This window comes from Homarus americanus, unplaced genomic scaffold (genome assembly GCF_018991925.1).
Source record: "Homarus americanus isolate GMGI-L3 unplaced genomic scaffold, GMGI_Hamer_2.0 scaffold34360, whole genome shotgun sequence".
NCBI lineage: Eukaryota > Metazoa > Arthropoda > Malacostraca > Decapoda > Nephropidae > Homarus > Homarus americanus.
The window spans coordinates 5,039,319-5,056,890 of NW_024739403.1; the positions used below are offsets into that span (position 1 = coordinate 5,039,319).

Here is a 17,572-nt window from a genome sequence, read left to right on the forward strand (position 1 = left end):
TTTAAATGGCTCTCTCAGGCTGCATTTACACCAAGCCAGTCAAGTCAAGTCAAGTCAATCAAGTCATTTGACTTGACTTGACTCATTGCCGTTCACACCGACCGAGTCAACCTGAGTCAATCAGGACTCAGTACCCAGACTGATTTCGAGGAGAGTGGACGCATATTCTCTCGCTGAATTAGCTGTTTTGTTGTGGATTCGGCGTCGTAAACGCAAGAGGAGGACCCGAATCTGGATGCATGAACTCAACACCAAAAGACCCAATTTTGGAAGCTTCAGTCATTTATTCCCAGACTTGGTGAACCATCAATACAAATTCTACAATTTCTTTAGGATGACAGTTGAAAACTTCAAAAAGCTGGTGGACGCTCTCGAACTAAATTTATCAGGACGTCAACCTGCATGATGTACACACCACTGCGGACTCGACGTGACTGATGAAGAAAATGTGCCCAACCCCATCTGTGACTTGACGTGACACGATGCGACGTGACTTGACTCCTCTGGTGGGAATGGTTTCTGAGAATATACATTGGAGTAAATGTGCATTAGAGTGGCGATTCACGATGAGTCATGACTTGACGTGACTTGACTTGACTGGCTTGGTGTAAATGCAGCCTTACTGTCAATGTTTCAGTAAGATAGAGTGTTATAATTCGTTAAGATTTTGTTAATTGTTTTTCCCGTACTAGAAATTAAAAGCTCATTTGACTAGCGGCTGTAAGAAACAACGAAGTAATGGCGGGGGAAAGTGAACGTACATAACTGCGAAATTCCAGCAATTAATGATGAACAAATAACGTAAGTAATTTATTTATTCGTGCACTTCTTTTTGAACAGATGGTGGGCGGGAGAGGTCGGCCAAATGTTATTGTTTCCAAATCTATTCATTGAGTCATTCCCTTGATGAAGACTGAAAATAAGTATTATAAACAAGATAGTGTGAACTGCGAGAATAGATGGTATATTATGTAGGACAAACAGCGTTACCAACGTAGCAAAAAATCGCCAAATCTAGCGGAATTCAGGCTCCCTCTTCAAATTTTTTATGAATTGATATTGATGAATTTTATCAATATTTTTGGTCATCATAATAAAGAATCTTAGCAACTTTTGGATTGATAGTAGTAGTAGTAGTAGTAATTTTAATATAATAATAATAGGAGCAGTTTTAATAGTAAGAGTAAGTAGTAATAATACTGTAGTATTAGTAGTAGTAGTAGTATTAGTACTGTAGTTGTAGTAGTAGTATCATCTTAATGTGTTACGTTATCACATTTAATTATTATTTTACTCTATTTATATACAGTATATATATTATTATGCTTTCATTAAACCATATTTCTTTATTATTAATACAACAATAACTAAACATAGTCCCGTATGTCTCCCTTTATTTCCTTTATCTCTCTCAAATGAAAATAAAAATTGATAAACTAGATATTCCACCTGTTTACCTGTGAACGGATCATATCTTCCCTTACAGTAAGTGTCAACATGTGTGTGTCACCAATAAGACCTTCGGCAGGAGGACAACTTGGTCTTTCAGCGGCTTTATGGAGGTGAGGACAAACAGACTTAATGATAAAGGTTTGCTATGGCGGGTTGAGGAGGGAAGGGATGGAATGTGTGTGTGGATGTGAGGGAAGGGTGAGTGGGTGTGAGAGGTAGGTAGGGAAGGGAGAGTGAGAGGGAAGGAGGGAGGGAAAGAGGGTGTAAGGGAGAAAGGCTGTAAGGGAAGGGTATGTGGGTGTGAGAGAAGAAGGGTGTGGGGAAGGGACGGTGTGAGGGAGAGTATGAGAGGTGTGAAGAAGAGACAGTGAATAAGGGAGCAGTCACCGTTCCCATGACCAGCGTTGTCTGTCGTTCTAATACAGGTTTTAACACAAACGTCTTCTCGACCTTTGCTAATCACAATCACAACTTAAAGCTTTAATAACAAATTTTAAAGCTTTCTACTTCCCTCTAACGTGTTCTGCTTCATACTGACAATCTCACACGCCAAATTACGTTTTATTAAAGCTTTCTCGCACCTTGTTGATGTGTTCTCAAAATAACTAAGTGAAACCCGCTGTCGCTCTCCCGCAGATTTTCCGCTGGCAACCATCTTGAATTCGTGCGTCTGGCAGCGCCGTCCTCCTTCCCACGTTATCGTACAGAGGACATAAGAGTTACAAGTCTTGGGGTAAAATTCTTCAAAATCAATGACGAAGACAATAGAAGCTTCTGCCAATAAACAAAACAGGCAACTAGAAATATTTGAGCAAGAACAGAGAGAAATAGAAACCTACTTGAAAAATCAACCTCAATTCATTAAATAATAATAACGCAATAATTTCTCCATTAGCCCAAAATGATATTGAAAAAAACATTAGCAAAAGCTTCAAGAACAAAGCACCTCGCATAAACCAAATTAATAAAATCGTTCTATAAAACATACCTGAGTCAATGATCGAACAGCTTGAAAATATATATAATGCCTCACTTGCAACTGGCTTCTTCCCTACCAAATTTAAAATAGCCAAAATCACTCATCCCGAAATCGAGGCAAGAACACTACCCAAGCAGAGAACTACAGACCTATCTCACTACTGGAAACACCCGGTAAAATATGGGAAAAAATACTCAACCACAGACTTAGAAATTATCTAGACCAAGAAAACAAATATAACCCGAGACAGCACGGCTTTCGGAAAAATCGAGGAACCAACACAGCAATAGCACTAATATACGAATAACTGCAAATGCTGCAAGCAACAGAAACCAATGCAATATAATTCTAAGAGATGTATCAAAAGCATTTGATAAAGTCTGGCATGAAGGACTGAAGTTGAAAATAATCAAACTGGACATGCCTTCCAATATCATAACACTACTTTGCAATTTTTTAGACAATAGAAAGGCCAAATTAATCATCGACAACCACTTAGGACAAACTTTCAACCTTCACAGTGGAGTTCCCCAAGGCAGTAATATATCGCCGACATTATACACTTTATACACAGCAGTCATGCCACAACCTCGGCAATCAGAATATACATCATATGCAGATGATGTCACACAGATAGTCAGGTACCCAGGAAAATCCAAACATATTATGGCCATCAGAACAAGCAGAGAAATAGAGATAATAAATAACTATGAAAAAAAATGAAAAATATAAACCAATGTCCAAAAACTCAAAATAATTCACATCGCAAAACAAACCCCTGCCCCATTATTGTCTATAACCAACAAATACCATATGCTGCCAATAGAAAAATATTAGGACTCAAGATAACCAGAAGCGGAATAATCCCCCTCATCAATGAAAGAATAGCAATTGCAAAATCACAACTTACAAAGCTCAGAAGTTTTCGCCAATTAAACACCAACACACAACTGCACCTATACAAAGCACTGATCAGACCACACTTAGAATACCCTCCGATACCTCTGAACACAATCACAAGAACAAACAAACTTAAATTTCAAGCAGTGCAAAATATAGCCCTCAGAAGAGCGGCAAAACACCAACCACCATACACACAAACAGCACAAGACATACACACAGAACACGGCATAGACCCACTCAACACCAGAACACGGCATAGACCCACTCAACACCAGAACACGGCATAGACCCACTCAACACCAGAACACATAGACCCACTAGAACACGGCATAGACCCACTCAACACCAGAACACGGCATAGACCCACTCAACACCAGAACACGGCATAGACCCACTCAACACCAGAACACGGCATAGACCCACTCAACACCAGAATACACACCCAAGCAAATGCAATATGGGAAAAAATCCAGCAGGAACAGGATCCCATACTAAACCAACTAATTGAGGAAAACAACAACACATCGCACAGATGGTGGCCTAGAAACATAACAACTGGTAACTAAGAACCAGAGCCTCTATATACACAATAAAAAAGAACCAAAAGATGGGCACAACTCTCCAGTCACACAAGGACCTGGAGGGACCCCACAAACAAACAAAGACCTTAAAAAATATCACAAACACCCACAATAAAAACTAGAAAGCGAAAAAGATGGGGATCACCCCTCCAGTGCCACAAGGACCTGGAGGGACCCCCCCAACATAATATGCCCCAAGCAAACATCAAATAGAGCAACTTAGCTTAGCTTAGCTGAGACCGGCCTTCCCTAGTAGCAAGAGTCCTCTAATGCAGCACTGTTGACGGAAGACAAAACCTCGTCTCCGCAAGGTGGATAGACCACCTGTTGTCAACCTCCTCCTATATTTCCCACTTCTGAACTTTACCTTGTACTGTACCCTTCTTGCACCCTCAGAGCTAATGCTCTCTTCTCTCAGTATCACCAACCAACCAACCGAAATTCTTACCGAAAACAAATATTTGATAAAATCGTGAATGACTACTGTACAAGTCGATTTTTTTTTATTTATTTTTTGTACTAGTTAAGAAGAAACTCGTAAAAACAGAAATAATCACATTGGTAAATAAATTTGAAGAAATCTATTAACAGTCACTTACTAATCACAGCAAATTATAAGTAAATCATTAATCCGTCTCGGCACAGCTATACGAGAACAAGACCAGCTGAGGGAGTAGTCGTGCGCCCGGCGGTCTAGGCTATAAGCGGCACACTGGGCACTTTACTCCAAACATGTTGCTTGCTGCCTACTACTTACTGCCTCACTTGGGGGTGAAGTTTGATGTATTTCTAAACATCTGAGTGTTTGAACTGGTTTCCTTGCTGTTATACACTAAACAACGGCGTCTGGCTGACTCGTTAAGGGACGAGGGGAAAAATATCAAGCGAGTGCTCGTTTTACTTTTATTTCAGCCAATATGAAATAGAATCATCGACTCGTTCAATAAATTCTAAAAATAATTGAGTCTTTGTACTGGTTTTATGAAGATATGTAGTGCAATACATTTACTCATAGGCGTTACTGATTATTTTGTATTCTTCAGAAGCTTCTTACAGACGCCAACACACGTCATGTATCTATCATCAGCAGATCTAATTAAGTCAGCCAATTAGAGCCGTCGTTGGGTAGTAAATACCTGTTGTCAATGTATATGACAACAGGGGGAACCAGTTTATATGAGCATTCATCTTGGTGTCTCAGATTCATTCAGATACGCTTTTGCAACTTAATTTAAGGAGAAATAAAGAAGAAGGGAATAACGTGGCGGACATTTTAAATAAATTCCTTCATTATTGTCGTGTGGTTAAGTCAGGTGCATTCTCACATCTGCTGTTTGGTGAAAATTCCTCGTGCGAGCTTTTAAGAATACAGTGAAACCTCCTTTAACGAATTCTCTCTCCATATAATCCGTTAGATGGGATTTTTTATCTAACGGACCCTCGATATAACAGACTTCCATCTCTACTGTATATAGTTTATTAGATGGCAGTTTCATATCTAACGGATCCTCTTTATAACGGATTTTCCTTACCGTATAGTCCGTTAAATAGAAGTTTTACTGTACAACATGACTTGAAGGAGACACACAAGTGGGAAATTTCACGTGGAACCGGTCCTTGTTATTATGTCTGGACTGTGTTGGGGGTACAAGGAAATATTCACATTGAACCGGTCCTTATTATTATGTCTTCACCGCTGACGTCCACCAAATGATAAATATGTTTTTTTTTTGTCGTGTGAATTAACTCCGAAAATAAATTAATATTTCCAAGGCTTTATTTTTTATCTACACTCCTAACGACGAGTCAGAATTTCAAAGATATTAAAGTCTTGAGAATAACAATAAACCGATGAGATTATTTGAATATTATTGTATAACTTTTTTGCACATATTTTCAATAATTCTTTGTTCAAAACCTTGCTCAGTAAGCAAAAACAGCGATAATAATATTGTCTAATAATAATAATGGTAATAGTAACTATGATTATAATAATGATATTCATAGTATTACTAGCTCGAGTACTACCAATGCTACTGTTAAAAACAATAACAATAAAAATAATGTCGATAATAATAATTACAATAGATTAGGTTAGGTCAGCTTAGGTTAGGTGAACAACAAACAATATACTGTACAGTGAAATATTAACTCATAAATAATGAACTCGGTAGACAAAGTACACGGCAGACAACAGGTAAACAAGGAATAAACCAACAACGATTTTGGTAAACAAGAATCACTATAAGAAAAAGAACAAGGTAAAAATAAGCAAAGAAAAATGAACACGATAAACAGCGTGCTGGAAACAGTAACCAAGCCACACGGTAAAAAACAGTGAAATATCGTACACGATCACCAAATAATATGGATAAAATAGGACACCCTGGACACGGGGAGGAATGTACACGGCATACGACACTCACACACACACACACACACACACACCTGTAGTTACTTCCATGAGAAAAAACACTCACAGTCTGATACGTACACGGGATATCATGCGTAATGATATATGACGTACACGAGTTTTTTGAGTACGCGATAAACCAAAAAATACCCAGATAGGATGATAGGAAAACGGGAAGTAAGATTAGGAACACGGTAAGAAATTGTTACCTAGAACTACTCACACTACACGGGTGAAACTACACACACACACACACGGGATCTTCTTACATAAAGAACTTACCCAAACGAATTCCGTGTATACGGAAATACACACGAATTATTCGTGACTTAAAGGGATAAATACCCACAAGGTGAAAAACGTACATGATAGATTATGCACATAGTGAGAAACGCACACGGAAAAATATGCACAAATATCTACCATAACGGTAGGTAAGCTACTGACATGGATAATTATACACACAAAACTACTCACATGGATAACTATGAACACGAATAACTATGCACACGAATAATTATGGCACACGGAAAATTACCTACACGGCCGCCTTCACAGATATATTATTACACGGATGTTGAAGCCACCACGAAATACTACGAACACAGGAAATAACACAGAGGTGAGGTGGACGCGGTGAGCGACGTACACGGTGAAGTACGCACAGGGGAGCCACTCGGGGCACACACGGGTCATTATCTCAAGAAACACTTTATCCTAACAACCGTTCCCATCTGGGGAAGGTCTCAGAGGAGAGCTACACCGTCCGCCATTTTGGATTACCACAGCAATACGGAGGGTAAATCACAGCAAATTTCCCTCGTCCGCCGCAGCTGTGAATCTCAGCAGACAGGAGAAGTGCAGTTCGCGCAATAAAACATTGATAATTCGCCTCAAATTCGGGACTACAAACTGGGGACGCAAAGGTTAAAAATCCGGGGGTGTTGGCGGCAATGGCTCCCAGCCAATAGGGAAGCGAGCTCGAGCCACTCACCAATGAGCGGCAGGAGACCGGGAAGCGCGGGAACCAATGAGGCGCCGCCAGCCAGGAGGCCAAGAGCGCCGAGTGGCTCCTGGTGGCCCCCGGCCCTCTTGAAGGTAATGGTGAGAAATTTCTGGAAATGTCGGCTCGTTGTTCAGGGTTCCGAGCACGAGACATTGTTAGTGTACAAGTGAGCGCTTGAGTAGGCACCAGGTCTCCTCCTCACTGGTGCGCCGCGCAGGGGTAGTGTAGTGTTCTCAACATAGTACTTCCTTCATTAACATCTCAACCACCAACGTCCCAATATAAAGAAAACCTGTGGAAAAAAAAGTACAAATTTAATAACGCAATATTTACCAAAGCTGTTCTTACAAGACAGTACAGTATGTGATGTAACAAGGCGTGTATCTGTTGACTCAAATTTACCAACAAAACTCTAGAAATTGTATTGTTGAGTTTCTTGCTGCAAATAACATCATCGTCAAGTGACTTTGAAATTAAGACTAAAAACTTGGAAATGTTGTCAGTAATCACCGAATCCGTTGACTTACAGTACAGTACGTTGGATAAACTGTAAAATCTCTGTTGGTTGTGACTTTATAAACCAAATGAAGTTTCTGATGTTCTCGTCAAAGATTTTGTGTCTGTGTGTCTGTGTTTGTGACAAAAAGAAATACAGGACAGAAAAGGATTAACCCCCCCCCCAAAAAGTGACGTGACAAAGAACTAATATAACAGCGAACTGAATTTATTAATCTAGGTAACATTTTCTGGTGTGCGGATTGACGACCACGGCCCTACCACCACATAATATTTCCAGTTTGTTTTAGTTCATTATATTTATTTATTTATTTTTGCCAATCCTGTCCAGCTGTGTTTTATCTCGGGGCACAAGTTTTAATATCATTCATCTACAACTCGTCTCTGCCGATCCATTATTTTACTTCCTCATAATTATCATCAACTGAATTAGTATATTTACCAGGCATTAAGAATACACATTAAAAAAAAAAAAAAATATTTATCTTTATCTCTTATCCTCAAAAGACGAAGGCAATAATTTCTTCAGATATGGTAAATTATCGTAATTTTCGTCTCGATATATCGTAAATTATTGTCATTCTCGTCTTGAAATCTGAGAGCTTCGTACATTAAATTTTCTCATTATTCTATTCGTGTAAAGACGCCCTTGACTTACGACGTTTTTTTTTTAAGCTACGACATTCAAATTATCCCGAAACTCGTACGTAACTGAGTGTCGTAAGTGTGGGGTTGGTCGAGAGATTTTAAACATGTTAATAGTGACATAATTGTGTTTTATTCATGAATGATAAACAATGGTATAATTTTCCTATAGTATGAGGGTGATTTTTCCTTTGTCCTCTGTGCATTATAAAATTTCCCTTCATTTCTTTGTATTTTCTTAGATTATCGTTCTTGTGTTATTTATCTTACGTATTTTCCTTATTTTTTACCTCTGTATTAAAAAAACCTTAGGATATTTTTTCTATTGTTTTGCATTCATATAATACTCGTAAATCTTTCTTTGTCTCAGTATTTCCTAAAGTATTTTCTTGACATTTTTTCATTGTCTTGAATATTTTTAGACTTTTTCTTTTATTTGTTTCGTTGAATAATTTTATTTTCTTGTCCTTATTAAAATTACTTTATTTTTTATTTTTTTTTATTTAGGGAGTGACGGTGGTGTGGCAGGGGGAGGGGGGAAGATGTGTTTAGTGGGCTGAAGATCTGCCTTGCCTGATCTGATAGGTGGATGTTTTATATGTGTGAGGGATGTAGTCTCCTCTGTCACGTATTTGCTCTTTTATGAGTTATTTTTCTCTTTCATAGCTTATTTTCCCCTTTTATTACCTACTTTCCTCTTTTATTACTTATTTTCCTCCTTTATCGCTTATTTTCCCATTTTATTTTCTTATTTTCCTCTTATGACCTAGTTTCCTAATTTATCCCTTATTTTCCCTTTTATTACTTATTTTCTTAATGTAGTACTTATTTTCCTCTTATGTGTTATTTTTCTCATTTATCACTTATTTTTCTCTTTTATCTCACATTTTCTTCTTACATTAATTATTTTTCTCTTCTTTCACTTAATTTCCCCTTTATCAGTAGTTTTCCGATTTTCTTGCTATTTTAAAACATTTTTTCCTCTTTGTTTTCCTTTCATCTTTTGGCGTTAATTTCCTCGTCTCTTATGTGTTAAGTCATTTCCTGTCTTCATTATTCAGATTTATTTTAGTTTTGTTTCTTCTTTCTTTCTTTCTTTCTGTCTTCGTATTCACGGTATTTATTCTTTTCTTTGTTATCTTGTAGCGTCTATACTTTCGTGTCATGGCGTTTATTCTTCTCCTTTGTTTCTTCTAACGTCTATACTTTCCTGTCATGGCATTTATTGCTTTTAATTATATTCTAACCTACATTTTTGTCTTTCCGTGTTGTTGCTTTTCTGAGATTAAATTTCTTTGCTAAATGTTGAGTTGCGAATTTGTATAGAAATGAGGCTATTGTGAAATAAATTACTCGGCATTAACCTATTTATATACATATCTATTTATATACTTAATTGCAGAAAGACATATCTACGTGTCTACTTATATAAATACATCTACATAACTACCTACACAAACGCATAACTATCTATTTATCTATTTACATATCTATTTAAACTTATATGTATCTACCTATAGCATCTATCTACCTGTCAATCTGCCTGTCTACTGTAATACATCCCAAATCACACACACACACACACACACACACACACACACACAAGGTCTAAGGTTAATGAATAGATGTTTCTTCTTCTTATTATTATTATTATTATTCTTATTATTATTATTATTATTATTATTATTATTATTATTATTATTATTATTATTATTATTATTATTATTATTATCATTATTATTGATAGATTAGTTTGGGGTAGGTAGGTTAAGTTAAGTTAACTTCGGTTTCAAAGATAAATATTTAATCGTAAATTGGGAAAAGTGTTTTTTCTCTGTTTGTATGAACATATATGTTTATCTTCTTTGTTTGTCTTTCTGTCTGTCTATCTGTCTGTGTCTATTTATCTAGGTTGTTCTGTCTATCCTCCCCTCTCCCTCCTTCCCATTTTCACATCCCTCTTCACCCTTCTCCCCATCCTCACCTCCTCCTCTCTTTCCCTCCCCTCTCGTACTTCTTCCATCTCCCTCCTTCTTCCCATCTTTGTTTCTCCCCTTCCTCTATCCATCTGCGTTCCCCCTGCCTCTCCCTAACCCCCGTCCCACCTTCTCCCTCTCTCTTCCAGTCTGTCCTCCTCTCTTTCACCTCCTCTTGCCGCCTCTTCACTCCTCTCACCTCTTTCATCCTGTTCCTCTCACACTCACTCAAGTGCCACTCACACAAGGATAACTAATGACGGCCTCAGGGTTGTCTACCTGTCCCTTCACTGTCACAGGTGAGGCGAAGGGAGGGAGAGGAGGGAAGAAGGGGGAGGGAGGAGAAGGGGAGGGGTGGGGTGGGAATTTGAGGGGAGGGAAGAAGAGGGAAGTGGATGGGATGGAAAAAAGGACGAGGGAGGAGGAACAAAGGGAAGGGGAGGAGAAGGTGCTAATTCATTCCCTCGTCGTCGCCTCCATAACATCAAGGAAGTGTTGGTCATTGTTTAGGACCAAAGAACAATTACAGATTAAACAGCTGGAAGGAGTTACGTTTGTCTATCTGTTAATGTAATGTAATGTATAGGATGGTCCGTAAATGCTAACCTGACCTAACCTAACTTAAAATAACCTAACCTAAACTAACATAACCTAATAACTCAGGTAACGTTAGGGTGGTTAATCATCAGGTAAAATAAGCTGGGGGGCTAATCTTCAGGTGATCCCAGCATCCTTGTTTAAAACTGTGGAGTCTCTTTACTATTAAGACTCTTTGTCACTTAATGTAAATATAGTTCAAATTTTGTAATACGGTTTGAGTTAAGTTACTTAATTAGTTAGGGAGTTAATTATCTAGTTAAATAGTTTAGTTAATAAGTTAGTTAGTTCATTATGCTGGTTAATTAGTTGAGTTGATTAGTTAATTAGTTTAGTTAATTAGTTATTTAATCTCAAATTATCGCAGCAACTGAGTGAAACAAAGAAAACACACAAAGCATAACAAGAGAACATAGACACAAACAAGTAGTACAGGGTGTCACATGAACCGAACTGGTATCAACTAAATATACTTTTGCAACTAATTGGTCACCTGTAACGACTGCAATGAGATATAAAACTATCTCTTTTCTCTCTCTCTTTACCATCTCACCTGAATAAAGAAATAAAGAGAATAATATTAATTTTCCTACAGGTGTGTGATCTATGAGACACGCTGTAGAACACCTTGATAAGAATACCTGTACTGTATCTAGGCTGTAGGAGGAGGGGGTAGGGTGAGGAGGACGGTGAAGAAGGCCAGGGAGAAGGATTCATGTTATATTCCATGCATCAAGCCTGACACACGCCCTCCTTGCTTCCAAATGAACTTGCTGAGTAACGCATCATAAAACTTAACGAGTGAACGTAATGGAATCGTCTCAAGAGGACTGACTAGAGAGTTATTACGGCTAACTTAGTCTGACTCTGACATCGTGAGGTTAATTTTTATAGGTAAGGAGGGTAGGAGGTAGGTAAGGGGGATAGGAGGTAGGTAAGGAGGATAGGAGGTAGGTAAGGGGGATAGGAGATAGAGGAGGTAGGTAAGGGGGGGATAAGGAGGATAAGAGGTAGGTAAGGAGGATAGGAGATAGGTAAGGGGGATAGGAGTTAGGTAAGGGGGATAGGAGGTAGGTAAGGGGGATAGGAGGTAGGTAAGGGGGATAGGAGGTAGGTAAGGGGGATAGGAGGTAGGTAAGAAGGATAAGAGGTAGGTAGGGGGAGGAGAGGATAGGAGATACGTAGGAGGAGGGGAAAAGGTCAGGTGAAAGGTCAAGTCAGTTGTTGTAGCTCTTGCATGGTATAGTCGTATTGCGTATAACCACCACTAAAGGTTTCCTTCCGCTCGGTGCTGTTTCAAACCCAAATGAGATACTACAGCGCCACCTATGGGTTCATTTACAGTTCGAAACCTTGTTCCAATAGTTCGAAGCCTTGTTCCAACAGTTCAAAGACTTGTTCCAATAGTTCGAAGCCTTTTTCCAACAGTTCGAAGCCTTGTTCCAACAGTTCGAAGCCTTTTTCCAACAGTTCGAAGCCTTGTTCCAACAGTTCAAAGCCTTTTCCAGCAGTTCGAAGTCTTGTTCCAACAGTTCGAAGTCTCAGGCGTGTAAAGTTATCGTATTTACAGTATCAGATTATCGTGGCCAAGTACCAAGCTATTGTACTCAAAGTATCAACTTATCGTACTCAAAATACCAAATCATCGTACACAAAGTATCAAATTATTGTACTCAAAATACTAAATTATCGTACATAAAGTATCAGAGTATCGTACACAAAGTATCAAGTTATCGTACACAAAGTATCAAGTTATCCTACTAAAATATCAAGCTTAAAGGATTAGTTTATTATACTCAAGGATTTACTTTGTCATAATCAAAGGGTTAAATCAAGCCACTCGAGGGGTAACTCAAAGGCTTAAAGCGTTCGTTCGTCGTATCTTTGACAACTTGCTCGACAAAAGTATCTGAGCCCGAACAAATTAAATTCACAGAACAAGATTAACGAAATGATATGCCATACCGGAAGCCAGCCGAATGTAAAGACCTGGAGCGGGTATTTTGGCCTCAATGTTCACCTACCGTAAGATCTAAGCGTCCGTAATGTTGTTGGAAAGAGTGAAGCTTTATGGAACACTAGCCAACACTCGCAATGCTCAATAATTCATACATAATTGAACAGGTTGGATGAGTGGTACAGGCGGAGGCAAAAACTCCTGCCCGACAATTATCATATGTGGATATGTTGCCTCGACTCGCCCGACAAAAACAAACCCTCTGTGGAAACTTGCGCTAAAAGAGAGAGAGAGAGAGAGAGAGAGAGAGAGAGAGAGGAACTGAAGGGGGGAGGGTTTAAAAAATCTTGAATTATGGAGAGGTTTTCAGGATGATCATTTGCATTTTCATGTCGCTTCGTCTCAAATGTTGTTGGGGTTCTCTTAACAACAAACAGCGGCGGCCCCAACTTAATACCTTGAAGGACGCTGTACCTAAGGTGTTGTTAATCATATCTATATAATTTTTACTCTACTCAGTCTCAGTCCAACATTTTGTTTGCGTTTTTTTTTTCACTAACAGACACACACATAATTAACCGAGAGATAATAATGAGTGGTCAAGCTTGTCTTTAATCAGTAGAGGAAGATGATGTGAGAGCAGATAGACGCGTTGGGTTCCTGCTGGCCCATTTGTTTACGCCAAGCAGGTCTGTCTGTGATGGTCGACCTCCCTGGGGGGCTGCTGGTGATAGTGGTGGTAGTGGTAGGGATGGTGATGGTAGTGGTGGTAGTCATGGTGATGCTGGTAGTGATAGTGGGGGTGGTGGTGGTGGTGATGATGGTGGTAGTGGTAGGGATGGTGATGGTAGTGGTGGTAGTCATGGTGATGCTGATAGTGGTAGTAGTCGTGGTGATGCTGGTAGTGGTAGTAGTCGTGGTGATGTTAGTGGTGGTAGTAGAGGAAGATCTAGAGTCCTGGACCAAGAGATAGAGTCTGCCAGAGAAAGACAGAGAGAGAGACAGAAAGACAGCCAGAGATAGAGAGAGAGAGACAGACAGGGAGACAGAAAGACAGAGATAAAGAAAGAGATAGACAGAGAGAGAGAAAGAGATAGACAGAGAGAGAGGGAGAGACAACCAGAGAGAGAGAAAGAGAGAGTCCGTGTTGTGACGTCATGTATTTAATCTCAGCCATGTTGTGACGTCACGCGGATAGTTGACCATTAATCATCCTTAGAGCCGGGTTACATTGCTACCCTCCAGTGACTAAGGAACGAGGGATGGGATGTAGGTAGCGGGTAGGAGATAGGTAGAAGGATAGGAGATAGGTAAAGGATATGAGATAGGTATAGGTATAGAAAACAGGTAAGAGGAAAGGAGATAGATGGCGGGTAGGAAATAGGTAGAAGGATAGGAGATAGGTAATGGTGGTAGTAGGGTTAGTTTGTGATAATAAAGGATGATAGTAGTAGTGAAAAGGTGTAAGTGGGTCCCATAGGCATGACTACCCATTAGAGGCAGTGTGGATGTGTGGATACAGCACACTGTATACTAGGCCTCCGGTGCACAAGGAGGCAGCATGGCCGGTACTGCTCTCCACCGCCTTCACTTCCTCAGCTGGATGAACTGGGAATGCCCGGGGATCGAACCAACAACTCATGGGACAGGAGGCGAGCGCTGCATCCACTGGACCGTCGCAATTCTAGATTTACACTGAGACTCGACCTTAACTTGATTCAGTCTCTTATTTCCAGTTAAGGGAAATATATTAGCGGGTTAATCTTTGAGCATCCGCCCTGGCTGTTATAATTAAGGGAATTTATTATTAAAAAAATAGTAAATTGTTTTAATTGCAGTAAGTGGAAAATTACTCGTTACCGCACAAACCTCCGCCCCAATGACGCCTTTTACTAACCTAACCTAACAGAACCCAAACCTAACCTTACAAAACAATTAGGATTTGAGTCTATTAGTGTTAGGACCCATTAGCAATTAGGCCCATTAGAACAGGGACTCTGGGAACCTGTTTGACCAGCCACAGTACAATGTTCAAAATACATTATCCAGTGCAATGAAACCTCCATATAACAAACAGACTTCCCTCTACATATAACAGACCCTCGATATAACGAACTTTCATCTCTATATAGTTGATTAGATGGAAGTTTCAAATATAACAGACATTCGATATAGCAGACATTCTCCTTATTGTCCGTTAAATAGAGGTTTCACTATATTTTGACCCTTGACCTGTGACCTGTTAGTACCGTCTGGAATTAAGTCAACTCTTCCCTAATTAATTGTCCAACCCATATCGGTGACCTGGATATTTTATGTCTGTTATTTACACACACACACACACACACACACACACACACACACATCTGAAACAAATATAATATCCCCATTTGCCCTCTAAGTAGAGAGAGAGAGAGAGAGAGAGAGAGAGAGCAATGAATGGGGAATAGAGAAGGTGGTCAGTGAGTGGGTGGGTGGTAGTGGTGGTGTTAGCGAGAGGGAATGGGTGGGGAGATAATGAATGGGGATGAGGATAGAGCAGTGGGAAGGGGGAGGGGATGGGGCGGTCGCGTTCGAGGGAGTAGGTGGGGGAGGGGAGAGAGTACAGGTGTGGGGATAATTAATGGGGTGGAAGAACGAGAAGGTAGTGACTGGTTGTTGCTGGAGGAGGAGGGGGAGGAAGGGTGGTGAACGGAGGGGGGAGGAGAGTAACTGAGGGTCAGGGTCGTCAGTGAGTGGGAGGTGGTGGGAGTAATGAGTGGTGAGTGGGAATAGAGGATGGTGAGAGCAGTATGGGCTAGTGAGAGTGGGAGGAGAGGGGCAGGCACAGGAGTATCCAATGAGTCATAATCTTTCAGAAATTTGACTCAAGTGAAAGTACATTGTTTACAAGTACAAAGGAGTGATGTGCTACAGGCGGTCAGCGAGGTAGGGAGGGCCGCCCACGCCCGCCCACACACGCAGCCTCAGACAGTGATGAGCACCAATACAAATTAACTGGCCAAATCGGCGGCACCATCTCATTGCGGTCAGCCGCACTTTGGGCCGTAATTATCCGCGGTTCTGTAGGGTTGGTGGGTGAAGGTGAGCTAGGGGGGGGTTACGTGCGGATACTTCACGCCCTCTGGTTGGGGGGGGGGTTGCTGGGGGAATGGGGAGGGGAGGTGGTGTGTTGGGAAAGTGCGTTGGTGGGTCTATGTGAGAGGAGTGTGTGGAGGCGTGGTAGGGACTAAATGTGGTGGTGGAAGAATGCCAAGTGGAGTCCAGGTGTGTGTGTGTGGCGGAAAAGTGCGTGGTGGTGGGGTCCAGGTGTGTAGTGAGGTGTGGTGGGCTACTCGCAGACGTCCTGTGATCACGGGGGTTCCTTCAGTGTGCATCTTGGTGGTGTGCCGGTACAACGCCTTGCTGCCCCTCCTCCTCCCCCCACTCCTTGACCCGGGAGGCGTCTCAAACCTGTGATAATCAAGTGTTTAACAGTGTCTTACAGGAGAGATGAGCACTTAACTAGTGTAGTGGTGACGAGTGATACCACACGGCCAAGTTTAGGCTGGTAGCCCTGCGGGGGAGTGTAAAAACAGTAGCCAAGGACTTCAGAACCTCCCAGAGACCTCAGAACTTCCTCCCAAGGATCTCAAAACCTCATTTTAAACCTTCAAAACCACCTTGTGGGGTTCTGACTGTGTCCAGAACTCAGGGGAGGGAAGAAAGGACTCTACCGGCGGGAGACGTAGCGAGGAACAGTTTGTGAAGTGTCTGAAGACACCTACCTGTGGGAGCAGCGCAGGTGGACGCTCCTACCAGCGCCTCCAGGGGACGCACCATGAGGCAGGGAGCACCATGGCGTCCTGTGGGCGTCCTGAAGGCTGGCCGGAGTGGACGCTAGGGCACGGCATGTGAGGCAGTGGCCGCCATGAGGTGGTGGCAGGCTGGGGCCGTGGGTCTGGCCGTGCTGGCCTCGCTTCTCCTGGTCCTACACCCAGCACACGCTACCTGGTGGTGAGTACCCCACCTCTCTCTCTCTCTCTCTCTCTCTCTCTCTCTCTCTCTCTCTCTCTTGCATGATGCTGCTGTTATCTGCGGTACTTGTGCCGTTGATGATTCGTGTTGCTGTTATCTGCCGCTTATGGTGCTGCTGCTGTTGCTGATGATGATGATGTATAAGTGTTGCCCCAGCAAGTAGTGGTGACGGTGACAGACAGTTAGCCTCCGTGTGTGGTAGTGTCTGTGGTGGTTTGTGACGAGTGTCCACCGCTTCTCCTGACAACCCCAACACAGCGAGGAGTGAGTTAGGTGTTTACATGGAGGTGGTAGTGTGGCGGTGTTACCAACCAGCCAGCCAGCCACCTTGTGATGAAGATTATGTTGATCGGCGAGTGCCTTGTGTTGAGGGTAATTGTGTTGAAGACGTCAGTGCCAGTCTTTGATGTGATAAACGTGTCCCCGTGAGTGTTGTAGTGATGATGATGATGATAATAGTGACAGTGATGATGATGGTGATGATGATGGTAATGATGACGATAAAGACAACGAAAATGGAGATAATAATT

The 17,572-nt window shown here is 41.2% G+C and overlaps 1 protein-coding gene across 2 annotated transcripts in view; it reads left to right on the forward strand.

Annotated features, from left to right (window-relative positions):
- Positions 1-7,499: 7,499 nt before the first annotated feature.
- LOC121874560 (protein Wnt-2b-A-like) overlaps positions 7,500-17,572 on the forward strand; it is a 49,468-nt gene continuing 39,395 nt past the window's right edge. Inside the window, exons 1-2 of one of the 2 annotated variants that reach the window (XM_042378752.1) lie at positions 7,500-7,553; positions 16,503-17,021. In XM_042378752.1, the coding sequence (XP_042234686.1) occupies positions 16,936-17,021 (86 nt within the window). In that variant the 5' untranslated portion in view covers positions 7,500-7,553; positions 16,503-16,935. Of the gene's footprint in view, positions 7,554-16,391; positions 17,022-17,572 lie in introns of those variants that run through there. The other variant, XM_042378751.1, reaches the window with a different exon arrangement.